Source organism: Notamacropus eugenii, chromosome 2 (assembly GCF_028372415.1).
Source record: "Notamacropus eugenii isolate mMacEug1 chromosome 2, mMacEug1.pri_v2, whole genome shotgun sequence".
NCBI lineage: Eukaryota > Metazoa > Chordata > Mammalia > Diprotodontia > Macropodidae > Notamacropus > Notamacropus eugenii.
This window is the reverse complement of record NC_092873.1, coordinates 16,662,573-16,680,918: the sequence shown is the minus strand read 5'-3', so window position 1 is coordinate 16,680,918 and position 18,346 is coordinate 16,662,573. Positions and strand designations below refer to the sequence as shown.

At 52.4% G+C, this 18,346-nt stretch overlaps 1 protein-coding gene across 6 annotated transcripts; it reads right to left on the bottom strand.

Annotated features, from left to right (window-relative positions):
* Positions 1–8,255: 8,255 nt before the first annotated feature.
* Positions 8,256–18,032, bottom strand: SPINDOC (spindlin interactor and repressor of chromatin binding). 6 transcript variants are annotated; one of them, XM_072638922.1, is made up of 7 exons: positions 17,986–18,032; positions 17,740–17,789; positions 13,097–13,420; positions 12,903–13,013; positions 12,626–12,778; positions 10,485–10,688; positions 8,256–9,039 (listed from the first exon to the last, which is right to left on the bottom strand). In XM_072638922.1, the coding sequence occupies exons 1-7, from the start codon at positions 18,015–18,017 to the stop codon at positions 8,825–8,827; spliced, it is 1,089 nt and encodes a 362-aa protein (XP_072495023.1). In that variant the 5' UTR covers positions 18,018–18,032; the 3' UTR covers positions 8,256–8,824. The 6 variants fall into 6 exon arrangements, with proteins under 6 accessions (XP_072495023.1, XP_072495021.1, XP_072495018.1 ...); XM_072638920.1 differs by having other exon boundaries at positions 8,256–9,001; positions 17,568–17,789; positions 17,900–18,026; XM_072638917.1 differs by having other exon boundaries at positions 17,568–17,789; positions 17,900–18,024.
* Positions 18,033–18,346: the final 314 nt, after the last annotated feature.

Sequence of the window (18,346 nt, the reverse complement as noted above, 5' to 3'; positions counted from 1 at the left end):
AGCTGTGTAGGGGAAGGCGAATGATGAGAGCCATCATTAAAAGTCCTCCCTTCCTCGAGGCAGCCTCAGTGAGAACGGGTGTGGAAGGAACTCTGGAGACCTGGATTCACATCCTGGTTCAAACTCTACCTAGAGGTGTAACTGTGGAGAAGTGACCTCACTGCTCTGAACCTCGGTCTTCTCACCTATAAGATGGGAATAAAAACTCTTGAACTCCCCACCTCACAGGATTGTTCTGAGCACAGTCCTGGGTAAGCTTTAAATTGTTACAGAAATGAGATTTCATAGGATCGTACATCCAAGTCTACAAGGGCCTCAGAGGCCATTTAGGCAAAGCCCCCAATTTTACACATAGGGAAAATGAATCTGGGGAAGGCAGAGTAATTGTGGAGTCTGGACCTCATAGGCCATTCGGGGAAAGCCCCTAATATTACGGATTAGGAAACCAGGGCCTACAGAAGCTGAGACCTATTGCAGTGATAGACAAGATCTGAACCCATGGATCAAGCTGGACTTGGAGTTCTGGGTTCAAATCCCACTTCTCTAATACCTATTAGCTGTGTGACCTTGGGTCAATCACTTACCCCCTCTCTAGGCTTCAGTTCCCACCTCTTTAAATCTGGTGGAGTGAAGGCATAAGACAAAGAATGTTGTCAAGGGGAGTCAGAACGCAGAACATTAGAGCTGGAGGAAGCTGTGAATCACAGAACAGCGGAGCAATGGCATGTGATGAGGCTTTCTTTGTCATTGCAAGGGTACCAGGGCCACCCTCTGGCCGACCACCTACCATCCCTCACCTTAGCCATGGGACCAGCCCACTTTCTACATAGCCAACAACCTATATAGATAGATAGCACCTACTATGTGCTGTCTTTGCAATTATCATCTCGTGTGATTCTTATAACTACTTTGAGGGAGAGGTACTACTGTTATCCCCATTTTACAGAAGAGGAAATTGAAGCAGAGTGAGGGTAGATGACTGGGGCTGGGCTAGCTAGGAAGGTTCTGAGGCTGACTCCCTACCCAGAGCTCTGTGCATGGTGGCACCCCCTAGTGGCCTCAGACAATTCCTTGATGTCATCTTTTATTTTGTCCTTTGCTTGGAGGGGCCCTAAGACTTAGGACATAGCACGTAGAATGTCAGAACTGGGAAGGACTTAGGAACTTTGAGTGACTGAGCTGAGATAGAACTTGGGACATATCAGATCCAGAAGGGACTGTTGCAATTACCTAGCCCACCTCACTTACTGTATAGATGAGGAAACTGAGGCCCAGAGAGGGGAAACCCTTGGAACAGGAGGGTGGGGAGGGGGAAAGAAAGGATCCAAGAGGATAAGAGGAAGCTAACCCTTGCTTGCAGTCCCCTTGAAGTGGCTCAGGCACAGATCTTGGTATTGATGGAAGGATGATACTGGTACCATTGGAACCAAGGAATCTGTGTGTTTGACTTGAGTCAGGGTCAACGGTTATGGTGTGAGCAGGTCAATGCTGAAGTCTAGGACAAGTAGGCAGTTTCTCTAAGAGAGCTTATTTAACTGGTCTCCTTGCTTCAAGTTTCCCCCCTCTCCAGCCATCTTCCACACAGCTGCCCAATGGCTATTTCCAAAGCAAGTGGCTCACTATTGCCTCTCTAGGATAATATACATCCTTCTTCTTTTGGCTTTTAAAGCCCTTCACAATGTAGCTCCAGGTCAACTTTTCAGGATTATTGAACACTAGCTCACACTCCATCATCCAACCAGAAGCATCTCCTTGCACCATATCCCATCTCCTTACCTTTTTGGAGCATGTCTGCCTCCTGCCTGGAACTTTCTTTCTTTCTCACCTTTTCCCAGAATCAGTTACTTTTGTCTGTCCATTTCCAGGAATGATTTTAGATCTATTTTTCATGAACGAGCAGCTAGATGGTGAAACTGGATAGAATGCCAGCCTCAGGAGGACCTGAGTTCAAATCAGATCTCAGACATAGACTGTGTGACCCTGGGCTTAACCCTGTTGGCCTCAGTTTTCTTATTTGTCAAATGAGCTGAAGAAGGAAATGGCAAACCATTCCAGTATCTCTGCCAAGAAAACCCCAAATGGGGTCACAGAGAGTTGGACATGACTGAAAACAGTCTGATATTTTCCTTAGTTGTCTATTTTGTTTGGGTTTTAAATGTTATGTGTCATGGCTTTTTTGTCTTTGTATGCTCAGTGTCTGACACATAGCAGGCACTTAATATATGCTTATTGAAAGAATGAATGAAGGCAGTGCCACTGGCATATCCAGGCAATGCCCAGCAGGCAGTGGGAGACTTGGCAGAGAGCAGGACCTGAGGAGCAGAGAGTTTTTTAAGTGATCTGCCCAAAGTCACCCAGCTAGTAAAGATCAGAGCAGTTTCAGACCCAGACCTGCTCCAAGTTCAGCCTCCTCTGAAAGCATCTTGTTGCTTCTCAAAGCAGCTGCCGTTCTGGGCCCCTGGATCTTAGTTCTTCAATCCCAGACCCCTCTTTAGTTTGATCCATTGCCTCCTGCTCGAGTCATGACATCACCTGCCCCTTGTCATGGTGCTCTTGGAATACAAAGGACAAACAACAGAAACACTTTATACACCCCACATGCCCCCACATATTCTATGTTCCAGTGTCATGGACCGCCTGCCTGTTCTTTGAACAAAACCCTCCATCTCCAGACTGGCCATTTTCATTGGCTGTGCCCCCTGCCAGGAATGCCCTCCCCCTCTTCTCTGCCTCCTGGCTTCCTTTAAGTCCCAGCTAAAATCCTACCTTTTATAGGAAGCCTTTCCCCAATCCCTCTGTTGATTATCTCTGATTTGTCCTCTATACAGCTTATTTGGACATCTCCTCACTAGCCCATGAGCTCATTTGGAGCAGGGACTGGGTTTTTTGTTTGTTTCATTTGATTTTAGCTTTTCTTTGTATCTCTAGTGCTTAGCACGGTGCGTGGCACAGAGGAGGCACTGATTGAAGGAGTCCAGAGTCAATAGAGAATTTGCTAGACATTTCTTGAACATCAGCTGTATACATAGCACTCTGCAGGGTCCTGGGGAGGATATAGATTTAGCTCAGAAGTCCCTCCCCTCCAGTCTATTAAGGGAATTCAGGAAACACTTAATAAGCGCTGGTTTGGGGCAGAGGCCTAGCTTGCGCCTTAGATGTTTAGCTAGAAAACTTAGCTAAGAAGATATCCCTGAGAAACAAGTGAAACCACTGAACAACAATTATTACTTATATTATCTTTTGACAATAATAACTGCCTGGCCTCAGGGAACTTACAGGCTATCAAAGAATTACAGAATGACAAAGGATAACAAGTAAGCCATAGTGAGGGTTGCGTCTTATGCTCAGGGTGATGAAAACCCTCAGAGAACACATAGTGTAGTATGGAATTCCAGAGTAACCCTCTGTTATAATTTTTAAGCTTGGGGGCAAAATGATGACCCCCTCCCCAGGACTAGATCCTTTCCCCCCTTCCATTTTTGTTATCATTACTGAGTTGTTCAGTCATGTCTGACTCTTTGTGACCCCATCTGGGGGTTTCTTGGCAAAGACACTGGAGGGGTTTGCCATTTCCTTCTCAAACTTATTTCGCAGATGAGGAAACTGAGGCAAACAGGGTGAAGTGGCTTGCCTAGGGTCCCACAGCTAGGAAGTGTCTGAGACTAGATTTGAACTCAGGTCCTCCCGACTCCAGGGCCAGCATTCTATCCACTGCAGCGCCACCTAGCTGCCCCATGATGAAATGCTTTGACTTCAGTCACAGTTGCTGCAAATCTCTCAACAGAGGCTGGGATGGCTGGACCAGTTTAGTTCTTTCTCCCTTTGCTGACTGATGTTCAGCATCACCCCCTTCTGAGAAAGCCTCTCCCTGTCATACAAGTGCTCAGGAGATAACCTGTACAGGACCTGGTCACATTCCCTTCTGGGTATCTGATCCACCCAACCAATGTCCTACTTCCATCAAGGCACCCAGGGGCAAACTCAATGGGCTTTGTTACACAAGGAATGTCTTGGGGCTCCCAGAGTGCAGGAAAGTATGGGCTAAGGGGCAGGCCCCTTGGTGACAGGCAGCAGAAGGGTGGGCTCACAAGGTTCCCACAGCTGCCCCAAGGACCACAAAATAAATAAAGATGACCCCTGCTGCCCACATACACACACCCACACATGCACACACACTCCCATGCATACACAGGCACGCCCCCCCCCCACACCACCCCCATGCACACAAACACAAACAGCCCTCTGTCCTGCCCTGAGCAGCTGCTGCTTGGCTGCCACAGGCGAACAGCTGCATGCAGGGCTCCTGGGACCTTCTACGCTCCAGCCCTGCCCCTCCTCCCCGCTGGGGGGACGGAGGGGCTCATGCAAGGACAGGGGCAGGGCTGGGACCCTGAGCATCCCTACCCCAGGACAGCCGAGGTCTGTGAGAACCCAGGGTGGTCTCCTGGCAAAGCCAAGTCAAGCCATCACCCACTCAGGACCCTCCTGCCCAGCCTGGCAAGGGCAGCAGAGATGGGAGCTCCTTCTCATGCCTGAACACGCATGTACATAGCATGTGGGGACAGGTGTGTAAATGCCCTTCCTGGAAGTTTTAGTCAGTTACAATGTAAAGGTCTCTACTTTTAGCAACATCCTTTTACTCCCCTTTGTAATAATGCTAGCTGAGGGTGACGTAGTGCTTTTAACGAAATATAGCCTCACGCCAACCCTGGGAAATAGGGAAATATCATTATCACCATTGTGCAGATGAGAAACTGAGACTCGGGGACTCAACCAGGGTCATCCTGCTGTAAACTGGATTTGAACTCGGGTGGGTGTCCACAGCACCACCTAGCGGCCTTTTTACCCATTGCCTTCATTTCTGAATATGCCTTTCCCCTCTCCCTACTAAGCCATCCCAGGTCTTGGATTTTCAGAGAGAGGTCCAATGATTTATGCAGAGCTCTCCACTCAGAGTTCTCCACCTCAGCAACAGAGAGAGAGGTACGTTTCTCATCTTTCCTTTGGTACCACCCTTGGTCATTCTAATTCCACAGCGTTCATGTTTCTCCTCCTCCCTCCAGTCTTTCTCTTACTCACTGAGAAGGCAAGTAGTCCAATGCCCATTATATGTGTGAAGTCATATAAACTATTTCCGTGTTAGCTGTTCTGTGTGTGTTGGGGGGAGGCAAGAAAAATAGAATTAAAAATATGCTTCGATCTGCACTCAGTCATCTGTTCTTTCTCTTGAGGTGTCTAGCATGTTCCCTCATGAGCCTTTTAGAATTGTCCTGGATCGTTGATTTGGACAGAGTAGCTAAGTCATTCATGGTTAATCAGTTACAATGTTGCTATTACTGTGTACAATGTTCTACTTTGCATCAGTTCATGTATGTCTTTCCAGGCATCCTGCTCATCCTTTATTTATTATAGCACGATAGTATTCCATCACAATTATCTACCTCAACTTGTTCAGCCATTCCCCAATGGATGGGCATCCCCTCCATTTCCAATTCTTTGCCACCACATAAAGAGCTGCTATAAATATTTTTGCACAAATAGGTCCTTTTCCTTTTCCTTGGATCTCTTTGGGATACAACTCTAACAGTAGCATTGCTGAATTTTGATTCAGTATGTGCAGTTTTCAAGCTCTTTGGGCATAGTTCCAAATTGCTTTCCAGGATGGTCAGACCAGTTCACAACTCCACCAACAAAGCGTTAGTATCCCAATTTTACATCCCCTCCAGTATTTGTCATTTTCCTTTTCTAACGTGTTAGTCAATCTGATGGGTATGAATATTCATTGTTTCTTCCAGTACCAGAGACTAAGAGGGGAGGAAAGAACTGTCGTAAGGTCATTAATACAGCTGAATAGGAACTGAGGATGAGAAGGCTGGAATTAGAACCCAGATCCTCTGACTCCCAATGCAATATTATTGACACTGTACCCCTGAATCCTCCCCTTCCCTTCCCCCATTGTATGTCATCCCTTTGTTATTATGATTTATTATGAAGGGGAGAGATGAAGCCAGATGTGGGGCTGGGTGTTTACTACGTGGAAGTCACTGTGCCAAGCAATATTGAAGGATACAGAGCTGACTAAAATGCAGCACCTATATGGCATATGTATAAACACAGTGAGCCGGTGCCGTTGTTGTACCTTCCCTTCTGTGCTCTGCACCTAGTAGGTGCTCCATAAATAGCTGCTTGCTAAATAATGGATTGTTAAAAAAAATTTTTTAGCAACATTATTGAACACATGAATACAATTCATTAATCTTGCCTGGCCATGATTTACATTTAAATGGCTGAAATTCAACCCACAAAAAGCCCTCACTTTTCTTTCACTTCCTCCATCTTCCATTCATTCCTGTATTATCAATGTTTGCTTTGATTTTTTGGTCTTGCTTTATGGTCTTTTCTGTGTTATTTAATAAAGAACTTGCTAGGTTTCTCTAGATTCCTCCTATCTATGGCCTCACAAACTGAAAGCTGGAAGGGACTTTAGAGGCCATTGAGCCTAAATTTCAGTTTAGAAATGAGGAAACTGAGGAATAGAGAGGTAAGAGCATATTCTAGTATTTTATTAATTAGCTCTTATTTTTAAAAAAAATCAGACCTGTGATCCAACTCAAGGCGAAGAAACTCCTCTCCACCGATGCAGACTTGTACCTAAGATTTCTAGCTTTAGATTATCTGTGACTTCCCATAGACGTACAATCACAATTTACAGTTATCCCTAACACATCACAACTTCCACCTTCATGGTTTTGATATATCTCCTATTGGCATAAGAAATTAAATGGGAATTTGGGAGTTTTTGCCAGAGCCACAGATGACACAAAGTTTATGACCAGATTAACTTAACCCAAGTTTTATGACAAGGTACTGGAAAGACCCCATAAAAAGAAAAGAAAAAAATTCAGACTTCTTTGCTATGAAGGGAGGGTCAAAAAGGGATGGGGTTGAAATGAATGAGGATGAATAGGCAGCAGGAATTTGTGGGAGAGGGGTTTGCTCTTTGGTAGTCTGGGATTCAACCTCATAGGACAGGAAGCTTTGGGGAAGAAGAACAGGGACAGGGTTTGTGGAAGGGAAGGGCTTCCATGATGGGGAGAATTCTTGCCTTGAGATCCCCACCGGTGAATGACACTAGGTCCCTTGAAGGGTGCCTCACAACCAGAAAGGGGCTCACTTCCCATATCTGATCTTGTTAGCTTCTTGTTGCCAAGTCTTGCGGATTCTACTTGTGAAGCACCTCTTGCATTGGTGCCTCTCAACACCACTCCGGTTTGGGACCTTGACTCCTCACCCCTGACCCATTGAAGGAGCTTCCCAACTGCCAGACCCTTGCCCGAAGCCTTTCAGTCCCCTTTACAATCAGACAGCATCACCTCTTTGGGGCCCTCAAATACCTTCACAACCTACCTCCCACCTACTTTTCCATCTATTATACATGCCTCCCTTTCATCCTCTCTTTGGTCCAGCCATCCTATGCCTCCTAGAGTGCCCTCCTTCCTCACTTGCACCTCTTGGAATTGCTGGTTTCTGTGAAAGCTCTTCCACGAGGCTACCCTGAACCGCAGCAGCAAGTACTTTCCTCATCACTTTGTAAATCCTTATACTGCCGTTTGTTGACTCTCCCCAACATCCAGCATAGCACCTACAGCAGCCAGGGGTCCTTGGTGCCCACTGAATATCATCTTATCTCTCAAAGCTTGGACACAGTGTGCAGGTCGCCCCCATGATAATCTATCCAGATAGAACAAAATGAATACAAAACATTAGCTGCTGGGCTAATCGTGCATTCTTTCCTATTTGCTTGATTTAAGCAAAGTGTAGGTTCATAATGAACAATCTTCTTTCTTCACACTGGCAGGAACTTTTCAATGTTCTGGGTACCAGATTTTAGGAAGGGATGGCTACCTGAAGGTATCTTAGGAGGGTGACCAGAAAGGGGACAGGGACTTGAAACCCAACTCTGTAAGGAGAATCAGTTGGAGCAATGAGAGGCTGAACGCAGAGAAGGTGGGATTGGGGGAGAACGACTGTCACCTCCTGCTTGGCCTCAAAGGGCAGGACTAGGGATAAATGGTGAAAACCTGGGAACAACAGATTTCGACTTGGGACAAGGACAAGGTGAGAGGGCTGCCTGTGAGGGCCAGGCTCCTATTCTAGTGGTCTGGGGATGACAGGTGAGCCTCTGGCACCAGTGACCTAAGGTCCCTTCTTTGCTCAACTCTGGATGCCCATTCACAAGGATGACTCCCAAAAGCTCACATCGTAAAAAATAATAATTTATTGTCAACAAAGGGGTATGTACAAAGGGAAAAAACTGGGGGAGGTGGGGGCTGGTAGGCAAGGTGAAAAGCAGGCAGAGCTTGGAGTCTCCAGAGCTACTTCCCCCCCACCTAGGGCTCCCCCTGCTCTGCTGCGGGGGAGAGGGGAAAGAGGTGATAGAACTCCCTGTCAGGAGGGCCAGGAGGAGGTGGGGGGAGAGGAGACTCCCCCGAGGTAGTAGAGGGCTCCAGTGGGTCCCCCCTTGTGACCACCTCCTAAGTAAGGCACTGTGCCGGCGGGAAGCGGTGAAGCAGGAACAAGGAAGGGCAAACACAGTGGGTCTCCATCAACACTGAACCCTAGTGCAAGGACGGCAACAGCCCAGTGGCCTGGTGGTGACCCGGACCCCAGACCCTTAGCAGCGTCCAACGGGAGCAGAAGCGGACTCTCCCCACCCTGCTCAAGTGCTTGGTTCCATCAGTGTCTTCTGATGGATGGGCTGGTCTGCCGGGGGAAGGGGGGTTTGGGGGAGGTGCAGTGAGGTCCCTTTCCCTCCCTCAGGCCCTCAGACCCCATGCCCGGTCTCTGGCTGTTCCCGAGTGGCTACACCAGACTCTGCCAGCACAGCCTGCCAGCCCGGGGGGTCACTGGTCCCTGCTGCTGCTCGGGGTCCCTGGGGTGGCTTGGACCAATCCTGAAGCAGGCTGACTGCAGGGGGTTCCTCCAGGCGCACACGGATCACCTGCAGGTCCAGCGTCCCTCGGAGCCCCGCGGAGGGAGCTGGGGAGGGATGGAGAGAAAAGCATTAGAGCCAAGAGGTAGGAGGCAGCTGCACCAACAGTGACACATTCAAAGTCTCTGCCACTACTACCTGTGTGAGTGGCAAGTGCCTTGGTGTCTCTGGGCCCCAGGCTCCTCATCTGCAAAATGCAGAGGCTGGACTTGACCACTGAGGTCCTATGAACACTCTGGACCCATCTGCTTCTCTCTCAAGGGTGGTCAGAAAGGCCCCTGATGCAGACTCCAGAATTCAGTCCTATCCTTTGGAAGCTCTTTGGAAGCCAGTATGGGCCATGGGAGGAAGGACAGGGACTTCCTGGACCCACCAAATGGCACCTCCTCCAAAATCTCCAATGCAAAGCCCTTTAGAGGAGGGAGAACTCACCACCTGGGGACGTTTCCCCTTGATGCCAGGCCTAACCTGGTGCTCCTGGTTTGCCCCTTTGCTGGCTTCCCAACTGCCACGTAGGCTAACCTCTGCCAGAGGCCCCATGTGGCAAACAGGCCTTAACCAGCCTGCTGCCCTTCTCGCAATACTTGCCAGCTGATCAACAGCCTGCCTAACATGAGCTGAGCAAGCCTCTAGATACATGGGGGCTGACCAAGGCAAGACACAGCAGCCACCACCACTCAACACACCCCAGAATCACATTAGGATTTGGCTGCTACGTCAGCCTGGGTACTCTGCAGCCCACAAGAGCCCCTGGAACTTGTCCAGAGGAATGGCCAGGATCTGGTTATCTCTGGGGCCCCCTCCCCCAGTAAGACTTCTCCAGCCTTTATCTGATCCTCACACATTATAGACCAAAGGCCCTTGCCCATCTCAGCATCCTTCCTCCGGACACTCCCCTGATTCATCATTGTCTTCCTCCGCTAAACCATGGTGCACCTGCTAGAGTTAGGGCAGGCCAGGGCTCAGAGGTACTTTCCCAAGTGCCTTAGCCCAGAAGCTCCCTCCCATGTGCTCTGGGGTCCCTGTCTCTCACTTCCTTTGGAGGGTGATGAGGGTCAGAACAGTCTCCTCTCTGGGAGTCCACCTACTCACTTGGTGCCTAATCAGAGGGAAATTCCAAAGACCAAAAGGGATGCCAGAGAGAGAGGTCCATGACAGTCCCATCCTGTGTTAAACTGGATTAGGGAGGTTCAATAAGCATAAATGCTTATTACAAGGGCCTGCTATGGGCCTGTGCTGGACTCAGGATCCTCCAGAATCCAGCTTGGCCTAGGAGCCAGCTTTCCTTGATGGGAACCTGAGCTTTGATTCTCAGACCAGACCAGGTTGATAGAGCTGTGCGGGGTCACAGCCTTCCTCTGAAAGGATGCCTGCTTTGCTGTGGAGCCAAGACAAGAGTCCTGGAGGGAGGGGAGGCTGAGAGGGAGGCAGGCCTGCCTTCCAGGGCCCTTCTCCCATCACCAGAGTCTGAGAGGCTTGCCCAACAGCTCACCTGGGGAGGGACTTGGAGGCTGCTTGGGGCTCCCCTCAGCTGGCACTCCTTCCTTTGAGGAGGCCCTGTCTTGTGAGGCTTTCAGCTGGCTATGAGAGAAGAGCTGGAGCACGAAGCCTGGTGGGAAGCTGCCGTCCGTGAAGTGTCGGACTTCGGTGGGCGCTGAGAAGGGCTCTAAGGTGACATGTGGAAGGGGGAGGAATGCTGCGGAGGGACAGAGAACAACATGGCAGTCACTTTCCTTATGTTTGGACGCTGAAGAGGCTGGGCTGGCTGGTTCCTAAGGTTTAAGCTCTGGCAGCAACATCATCACCACTACCATCATCACAATCACCACCACCACCACCATCATCACCACCACCATCATCATCATCACCATCCCCACCAGCATCTTCATTACCACCACCACCACCATCATCATCACAATCATCACTACCACCATCACCACCACTACCATCACCACCACCACCACCATCACCACCACCATCATCATCATCACCATCACTACCACCATCATCGCCACCACCATCATCACCATTACCACAATCACCACCATCATCATCACCACCACCATCATCATCACCACCACCATCACCACCACCATCACCACCATTACCACAATCACCACCATCATCATCATCACCACCACCATCATCACCACCACCACCACCACCACCATCATCATCACCATCACTACCACCATCATCACCACCGCCACCATCACCATCACTACCATCACCACCATCATCATCATCACCATCATCATCATCATCATCACCACCACCATCACCACCATCACCACCACCATCATCATCATCACCATCACTACCACCATCATCACCACCACCATCATCATCACCACCACCATCACCATCACCACCATCATCACCATCACCACCACCACCATCACCATCATCATCACAATCATCACTACTACCATCACCACCACCATCATCATCACCACCAGCATCATCACCATCACCACCATCATCACCATCACCACCACCATCACCACCACCACCATCATAATCATCATCATTACCATCACCATCATCATCACAATCATCACTACCACCACCATCATCACCACCAGCATCATCACCATCACCACCATCATCACCATCACCACCACCACCATCATCATCATCATCACCACCATCCCACCACCACCATCATCATCACCATCACTACCACCATCAGAACCACCACCATCACCACCACCACCACCATCACCATCGCCATCATCATCACCACCACCACCACCATCACCATCGCCATCATCATCACCACCACCAACACCATCACCACCACCATCACCACCACCACCATCATCATCACCATCACTACCACCATCAGAACCACCACCATCATCACCAAGATCATCACCACCATCCCTAGTATCTATATAGTACTTTGGGTTTGCAAAGTGCCTCTTCACAGGTGATCTCATTTGAATGTTACAACAACCTTGGCAGGAGGTGCTATCACTATCCCCATTTTACAATTGGGTAAACTGAGGCAAACAGTGGTTAAATGACTTGCCCAGGGTCACCCAGTTAGTGTCCCAGACAGGATTTGAACTCAGGTCCTCCTACTCCACTGCATCACCTAGCTGCTTACATGCTACACTCTTTGATTTCAGCTGCCTTAGGTCCTCTTCCTCCACAACCTGGCATTCCCTGCTTAATTTTACTCAGATGATTTTGTACCCATTACCATCTTTTATCATTCTAATTTTCCCCACTGATTTCCAAGCCCTCAGCCTGTTCTTTGTTCTCAAAGATAGGCCAAGGCTGCCACACCCTAGTTCCCTCCCAAGCCACTCTCTCCTCCCCTCCCCATCCTGACCCCTTGGTAAACCAGTTCAGTGCTATCCCCTCCTCTTCTCTCAGGTTCTGTGGATCCCTGGATCACTCTCACCACCCCCTGCTGCTGAAGGAAGCTGGACACCCCCACAGACCCCTGCTGACTGGGCCTCACTGCTGCAAGGAGATCCTTTACCTAAACCACCCCCACTGACTCCCTGTGCCACTCCTCATGGCAACTCTCCTAAAATGTCCATCCCTCCCCTTCTGGTCCCATCTCTCCAGTCCCAAAGAGCCTGGTCCTGCCCCCGAAACTCAGGCTCAGTACCCCCTTACCTGGGCTTGGGACTGAGGGCCTGGCCATGGTCTTGGCCCTGGTAGAAGTGCGGCCCCTCCCCTTCTTCTTCTTGGGAGGGGCTTCTCCAGACAGCTCCTTACATCTCTGGTTCCGCAACTTCTTGGTCCCTCCTTCTATGGCTGGGGGAGCTGCTGACAGAGAGTGGCCCAACTGTGTGAAAGCCTGCCCATTAGCCCGGCTCCTGGCCCAGAGTGGCAGCCCTGTTCTGCCTGACCCTGCTGTGCCTGCCCCAGCTCCCTCTCTCAGGGGTCTGACCTGGAGGCTGTAGGGGCCGGAGTCCCCGGGGTCGGTTCCGAGTTGACTGTGATTCAGGCTTTTCCTCAGAGTCCAGAAGCACCACAATCTCAGCTGGTGTCTCAGGAAGATCTGAGGCAGAGAGTAAAGCCCCTCAAGACCCTGACTCCCCCCAGCTCTGCCCCATGGCCCCCCCTCAGTCCCCTCCTACCTACCCCTGCTGGGGGAAGATGGAGACTCCAGGGAATCTAGCAAGGCCACGCCCTCGCTCCAGGCCTCAAGGATGTTGCTCTTCTCCCCGGGGCTCAGGCCCAGGGTGTGGGGGTGCTGGCGGAGGATGTGGCGCCGGGCACTTCGGGCGGAAGGGGTGGGGAGCTCCTGGCCACATACCATGCACAGGGCCCGGCCACTGCCCCCAGGGCTGTTCCCTACCAAGTACTCTTGCTCCCAGGACTGCAGTGGCTCGGCCTCCTCTGTAACAGCAGCACTGGTCTCTGGCTGGCACTGCCCAGGGAGGGGGCTGTTCTCAGGTTGTCCCACTAAGGAAGGGCAGGGGAGTGAGACAGACAAGGGAGGGGAGAGAAGGGAGCTCACCGTGAGAGAAGCCCAGGATGCCAACCCAACAGGAGGGCTCTTCCCAGCTGAAGAAAAGCCTTCCTCTTCACCATCCTCCCAATAGGCCCTCCCCACACCAGCAGATCATGAGTAGCCAACAACATCTGTCTCATGGAGCACTCTCACACTCACATATGGTACCCTCAACCCAGGGGGCTTGGGTGGAATTGCCCCCTCCCAAGTGACTAATGTTCCTCACCGCCAGATCCATCAGCCTTTGCTCACAAGCCTCATTCTCCCAGAACCCTCTGGAGGAGAGTCTTCTCTTGGGGTTTTGGGGCTACCCCTCTGTTCTCCTCCTCTTGATTGCATCCCCCAAGCTCGATCCCAGACCCTCTTCTCCCTACTTTCATACTCGTCCCCTTGGGGATCTCAGCATCTTCCCCATGTTCGGTGATCTCCTGTGTGCACTCAGCCCTAACCTCTGTCCTCAGCTACATCTGGCATCAGTCACCACCTGCCTCTCAGGCATCCTGAACCAGATGTCCCCCAGGTTTCTCAAGCTCTATCATATGACCAGAGCAGGACTGGCCATGTTCCTGCCATCTTTCACACTTCCTAGGGGAGCCTGGGCACTGGGGGTCTCCCTCGAGCCCTTGCTCACAATTCCTCCATGGTTGGTTGGCAGGTTTCCCCTTCACAGTGTTTCTCCCCTCCCCAGCCTCAGCCTAGGCCCTCATCACCTCACACCTGAACTATAGTGCCAGCCTCACTATATCCCTGCCTTGACACCCCCTCCTTTCCATACTCCACCTGGCTGCCAAAGCAACCTCTTCATGCCAAGGCTAATACTTTGGCTCCTTGGGCCACCACGGGGGCACACAAATGGGCCCTGATGCATTGTGGGCAGTCTTCCCCAGCAGCTCCCCACCTCAGTAATCTCCCTCTGGTGTCCCTTCATGACTCCACCAGGGTCACTGCCCACCCTGGGGGCTCCTGTTCTGACTACATCATCTCCCACCTTGAGTCTTGAATGTAAAATGTGCACCTTAAAGACTCGGCTCAAGCCACCAGCTACGACACCAGCTGTCAGCACCTCGCCAACAAAATTACCTTGTTTAACTCTTTGTGGACTTTTATCTATGTACAGGGACCAACAAGAGCTGTCCAGGATGGGCAGCAATCTGTGCCAACAGAGGGAATTTCTGAACCAAGGAGATCACAGATGCACTGGAGTTCCCAGGAGCTGTCTCTCTTTGTGCCCAGCACATAGTAGATGCTTCCTGATACAGGGACTGCTACGTGTGAGTGAGGATGGAGGAGAGAGCTGGCTGACAACCACTGACCTCCTTTCCTTGCCACATCTCTCCAAACCCCCCTCTCCCAACTGTTTCCCATCCCTAATTCTGGACAGGTCTAGAGGAAGGAGTCCTTGGATTCTGAATGGCAGCCCCTCTGTGTGGCCTCTCTGTCCCAGGACCCCGGGCTGCCAAAGTCCAGGAGTGTACTTTGATGGCACCTCTGTTCATTCCCACTCTGGCCTTCTGTATCACCCCCATTGGTTTTCAAATGTCCTACAAAAACCCCACTGCTTATAGCCTGCAAATTTAGAAAACTGTCTCTGCCCAAGTCTCAGAAGAGAGGTGGATGGCTACTGGGACAGGATGGTGCCTAACTGCCACAAGAAGACCTTTTCTTGGTCTTTGCTCCAATTTTTATTTGTTACAAGGGAAGGTCCATGGAGGAAGGCACATTGAGAAATTGATGTACTGTAAAAAACAAAAGAGACACATCCACATTTAGGTCTCACTTCCGTGGGTGCTTCACCAAAAGTCACTGAGAGAAGCAGCAGCGGGTGGCTTCCCAGGACCCAGTGGTTCAAGATGGAAAATTCAGATATTTAGACCCGACAAGAGCTGGGTACCTGACAGCCTTGAAGGCCAATTCCAAGAGCTGGCCCACCCAGGGTTTAGGGGTGAGCGAAGCAGCCCTCAGCAGACTGCAACAAGTGTCCTCTGCACTGATACCCACAATCCACTTTTCCCACTCAGCTTACCCCAGGTGCCTCCCTCCAAGCACCCAGGCACTGAGGCAGAAATGAGGAGCAGGGAGCAGACCCTGCCCTTGAGAAAGGCCCACTCTCCAAGGCAATGTTCCCCCTGCAGAATGGGAACTCAGCACTTCTGACGCTGCTGTGGCCTCCCAGGTTAGGGAGCCCACACTACCAGAAACCAAGGGAAAACTCAGCTATGTCTGCAATGGGCAGGGATGCAGCCCCCACCCACAGCATCAGGGAAGTGAGGCCTGTCCCCAGCTTCCAGGGACGCCTACTGCCAAGAGTCCTATTTTATCACAGGCCAAAGGCAGAGCACTTGGGCCCCAGGGACCTCTGCAGGGATGCCCATCTGCACCTGCTCTGGGGGGGAGGAGGGGGGTGCTTAGCCATTCCAGAGAGAGACACCAGGAAGAGGCAAGAGGGAAAGACTGAGTGGTGGAGAAGGGGCAGGGAGAGGAGCAGAAGAGATGAGGGGGGGAAGGGGGAGGATGAGAAGGAGAGGAAATATAGGGAGGGAAGGGGATAAAAAAGAGGGGGAGAAGAGGGAAGAGGGAGTGGGGAAGGAGCAATGGCTCACCCTCACTGGATCCCACTCTCAGGAGCAAAGAGCCCAGCCAGCCTTCACAGACACCCCCAAATCATCAAGACCTCTGCACTGCTCTGTCCCTGTGGACAGCCACTCCTGGTGCTGCAGCCTGGGGGATGCACCACCAACACGGAGGATTTACGGGGTGTCTATCTGCATTTTGGTGGATGCCTTCCCCAACCAGAATGGAAACCCGGATGAGGATGTCTCCCTTTGGTAGGGCATCCCCAACCCTTGGGAAGGTGCTCGCATACATTAGGCACTTCATAAATGCTTGTCTTTTTCATTCATTCACAACTAAACCCCAAGCCATTCCAGACCAATCCCGCCTCTGGGTGACCTCATGACCTTGCCGGACCTCCTTTTCACCTATTATGTGTTTACAGGTATATATGTGCAACACACATACATGTAATAGAATTATACACACTACATATGTATATGTAGATGGAGGAGGCCTTTCTGTAAACATCAATCTATATGTGCATGTGTGTTTATGTACATGTGAATACACACATGTACAATGGTAAAGTTGTATTTAGACACATGGAAAAATGAGGAGGGTCCCTGGGATCCTGTGGGTACCCTTGGACAAGTTACCTGCCCCAGAGGGACAGGTTTCCAGGGGAGTGGGGGGTGAGGTGGAGAGAAGAGGCAGATGGTATGGATCACATCTATGTGTGCACACAGGCCCATACAAACACATATGTCACGTGTGTGGATACACTGAGCAGTTTGCACAGGCAGCATGTACACAAACACGTCTCTGTGTGTACGTGCAGACACGTCTATGTCTACATACAATTACATGGGCAGCAAGGTGGTGCTGCACGGATAGAGGGCTGGGGCTGGGGTCAGGAGAACCTGGGTTTAAATCCAGGCGCAGGCACTCCCTTGCTATGTGACCCTGGGCAGGTCATTACACCCCGCTTGCCTCAGTTTCCTCATCTGTAAAATGCGCTGGAGAAAGCAATGGCAAAGCACCGGCGGGACCTCTGCCAAGAAGACCCCCCGGGGTCACCGAGGGGGGGCACGACTGAACACGGAGCCACAAAATACAGTTACAGACACGGAGATGCGCACGCGTGCGCACGCAGTCACGGATGACACGAGGCGTGGGGGCCACGGCTTCGCAGCCTGCCCTCGCACCCGCGGGCGGTCACATTGTCCGCACGCGTGTCCGTCCGTCCGTCCACACACGGTGCACGTGCGTGCACAAGCCTGGAGGCGGATTTCGGGAACACGGGGCACGGAAGCGCATGCCCGGGTCCCCCGGGCCCCCCCAGGACGCCCCTGCACGGTACCTGGCCCCGGGCCGTAGCGTGACAAGGGCAGCGGACGAGGGGGGCCCCATCCCCAGGCTCCCCCTCCCCCTTCTTCCGTTGGCGTTCCTCCCCCTCCCCCCTAGCTGGACGTCGGCCTCAGGCCCCCCTGGGGGGCAGCCCCGCCCCGCCGCCCCTTCCCCCTCCCCCTCCCGCCGCGGCCTCACCTCGGAGCACCGGCTCTCGCAGCGCCGCGGGGATGGGGATGGCGGGCTCGGCAGGGGGCCCGGCGGGCGGCAGGGCGCGGCGGCGGCGGGGCGGCGGGGGCCCCCGGTCCCCACCCTCGTCCCCGTCGTCCTCCACTTGCACCTCCTCCACGTCCTCGCACTTGAGCGTCACCTGGATGCAGTCCAGCGGCGCGGGCTCGGCCTTCAGGGCCATGGTCCTGCCTGGCGGGGGCGGAGAGCGCGGCTCAGCGCGGCCCGGCCCGGCCCCACCCCCGCCCCTGCCGTTCCCCGGCCGGCCTGGGCCCACCGCCCGCCGCCCGCGTGCCGCGGACCTGCCGCCGCCCAGCCCGGGTCCTCCCCGCCACCATAGAGTCTGCGGACCCCGGCGGGGGGAGCGTCCTCAATCCGGGCCCCTCACCCGGCGCCGCTCTCCCGTCTATGGTTGCTCATTGTCCGAACCGGGCCCGGAGCCCGCCCCTAGGCCCGCCCCGCGGCCGCCCGCCGCCAATCGCCGCCCACCTTGCGCCTCGCGAGCCCCGCCCCCTGACGCCGGGCCGGCAACGCTGGCGGGGAGCTCTCGGGCGCCCCCAGGCGGCGCAGCGGCCGCAGGGCAGCCCTCCGAACGTTCCCCTGGGGGAACAAAAATTCAAACCGGCCAAAGTAAAGTGCAGTCTGGGCCCGGCCTGGGAGGACGAGGCCCGGTCTCGCCTTTGCCTTCCGGGCTGGGGATGCAGCAGCTAAGGAGGAGCATTGCTCAAGTGCCTACCGTCTGCCTAGCC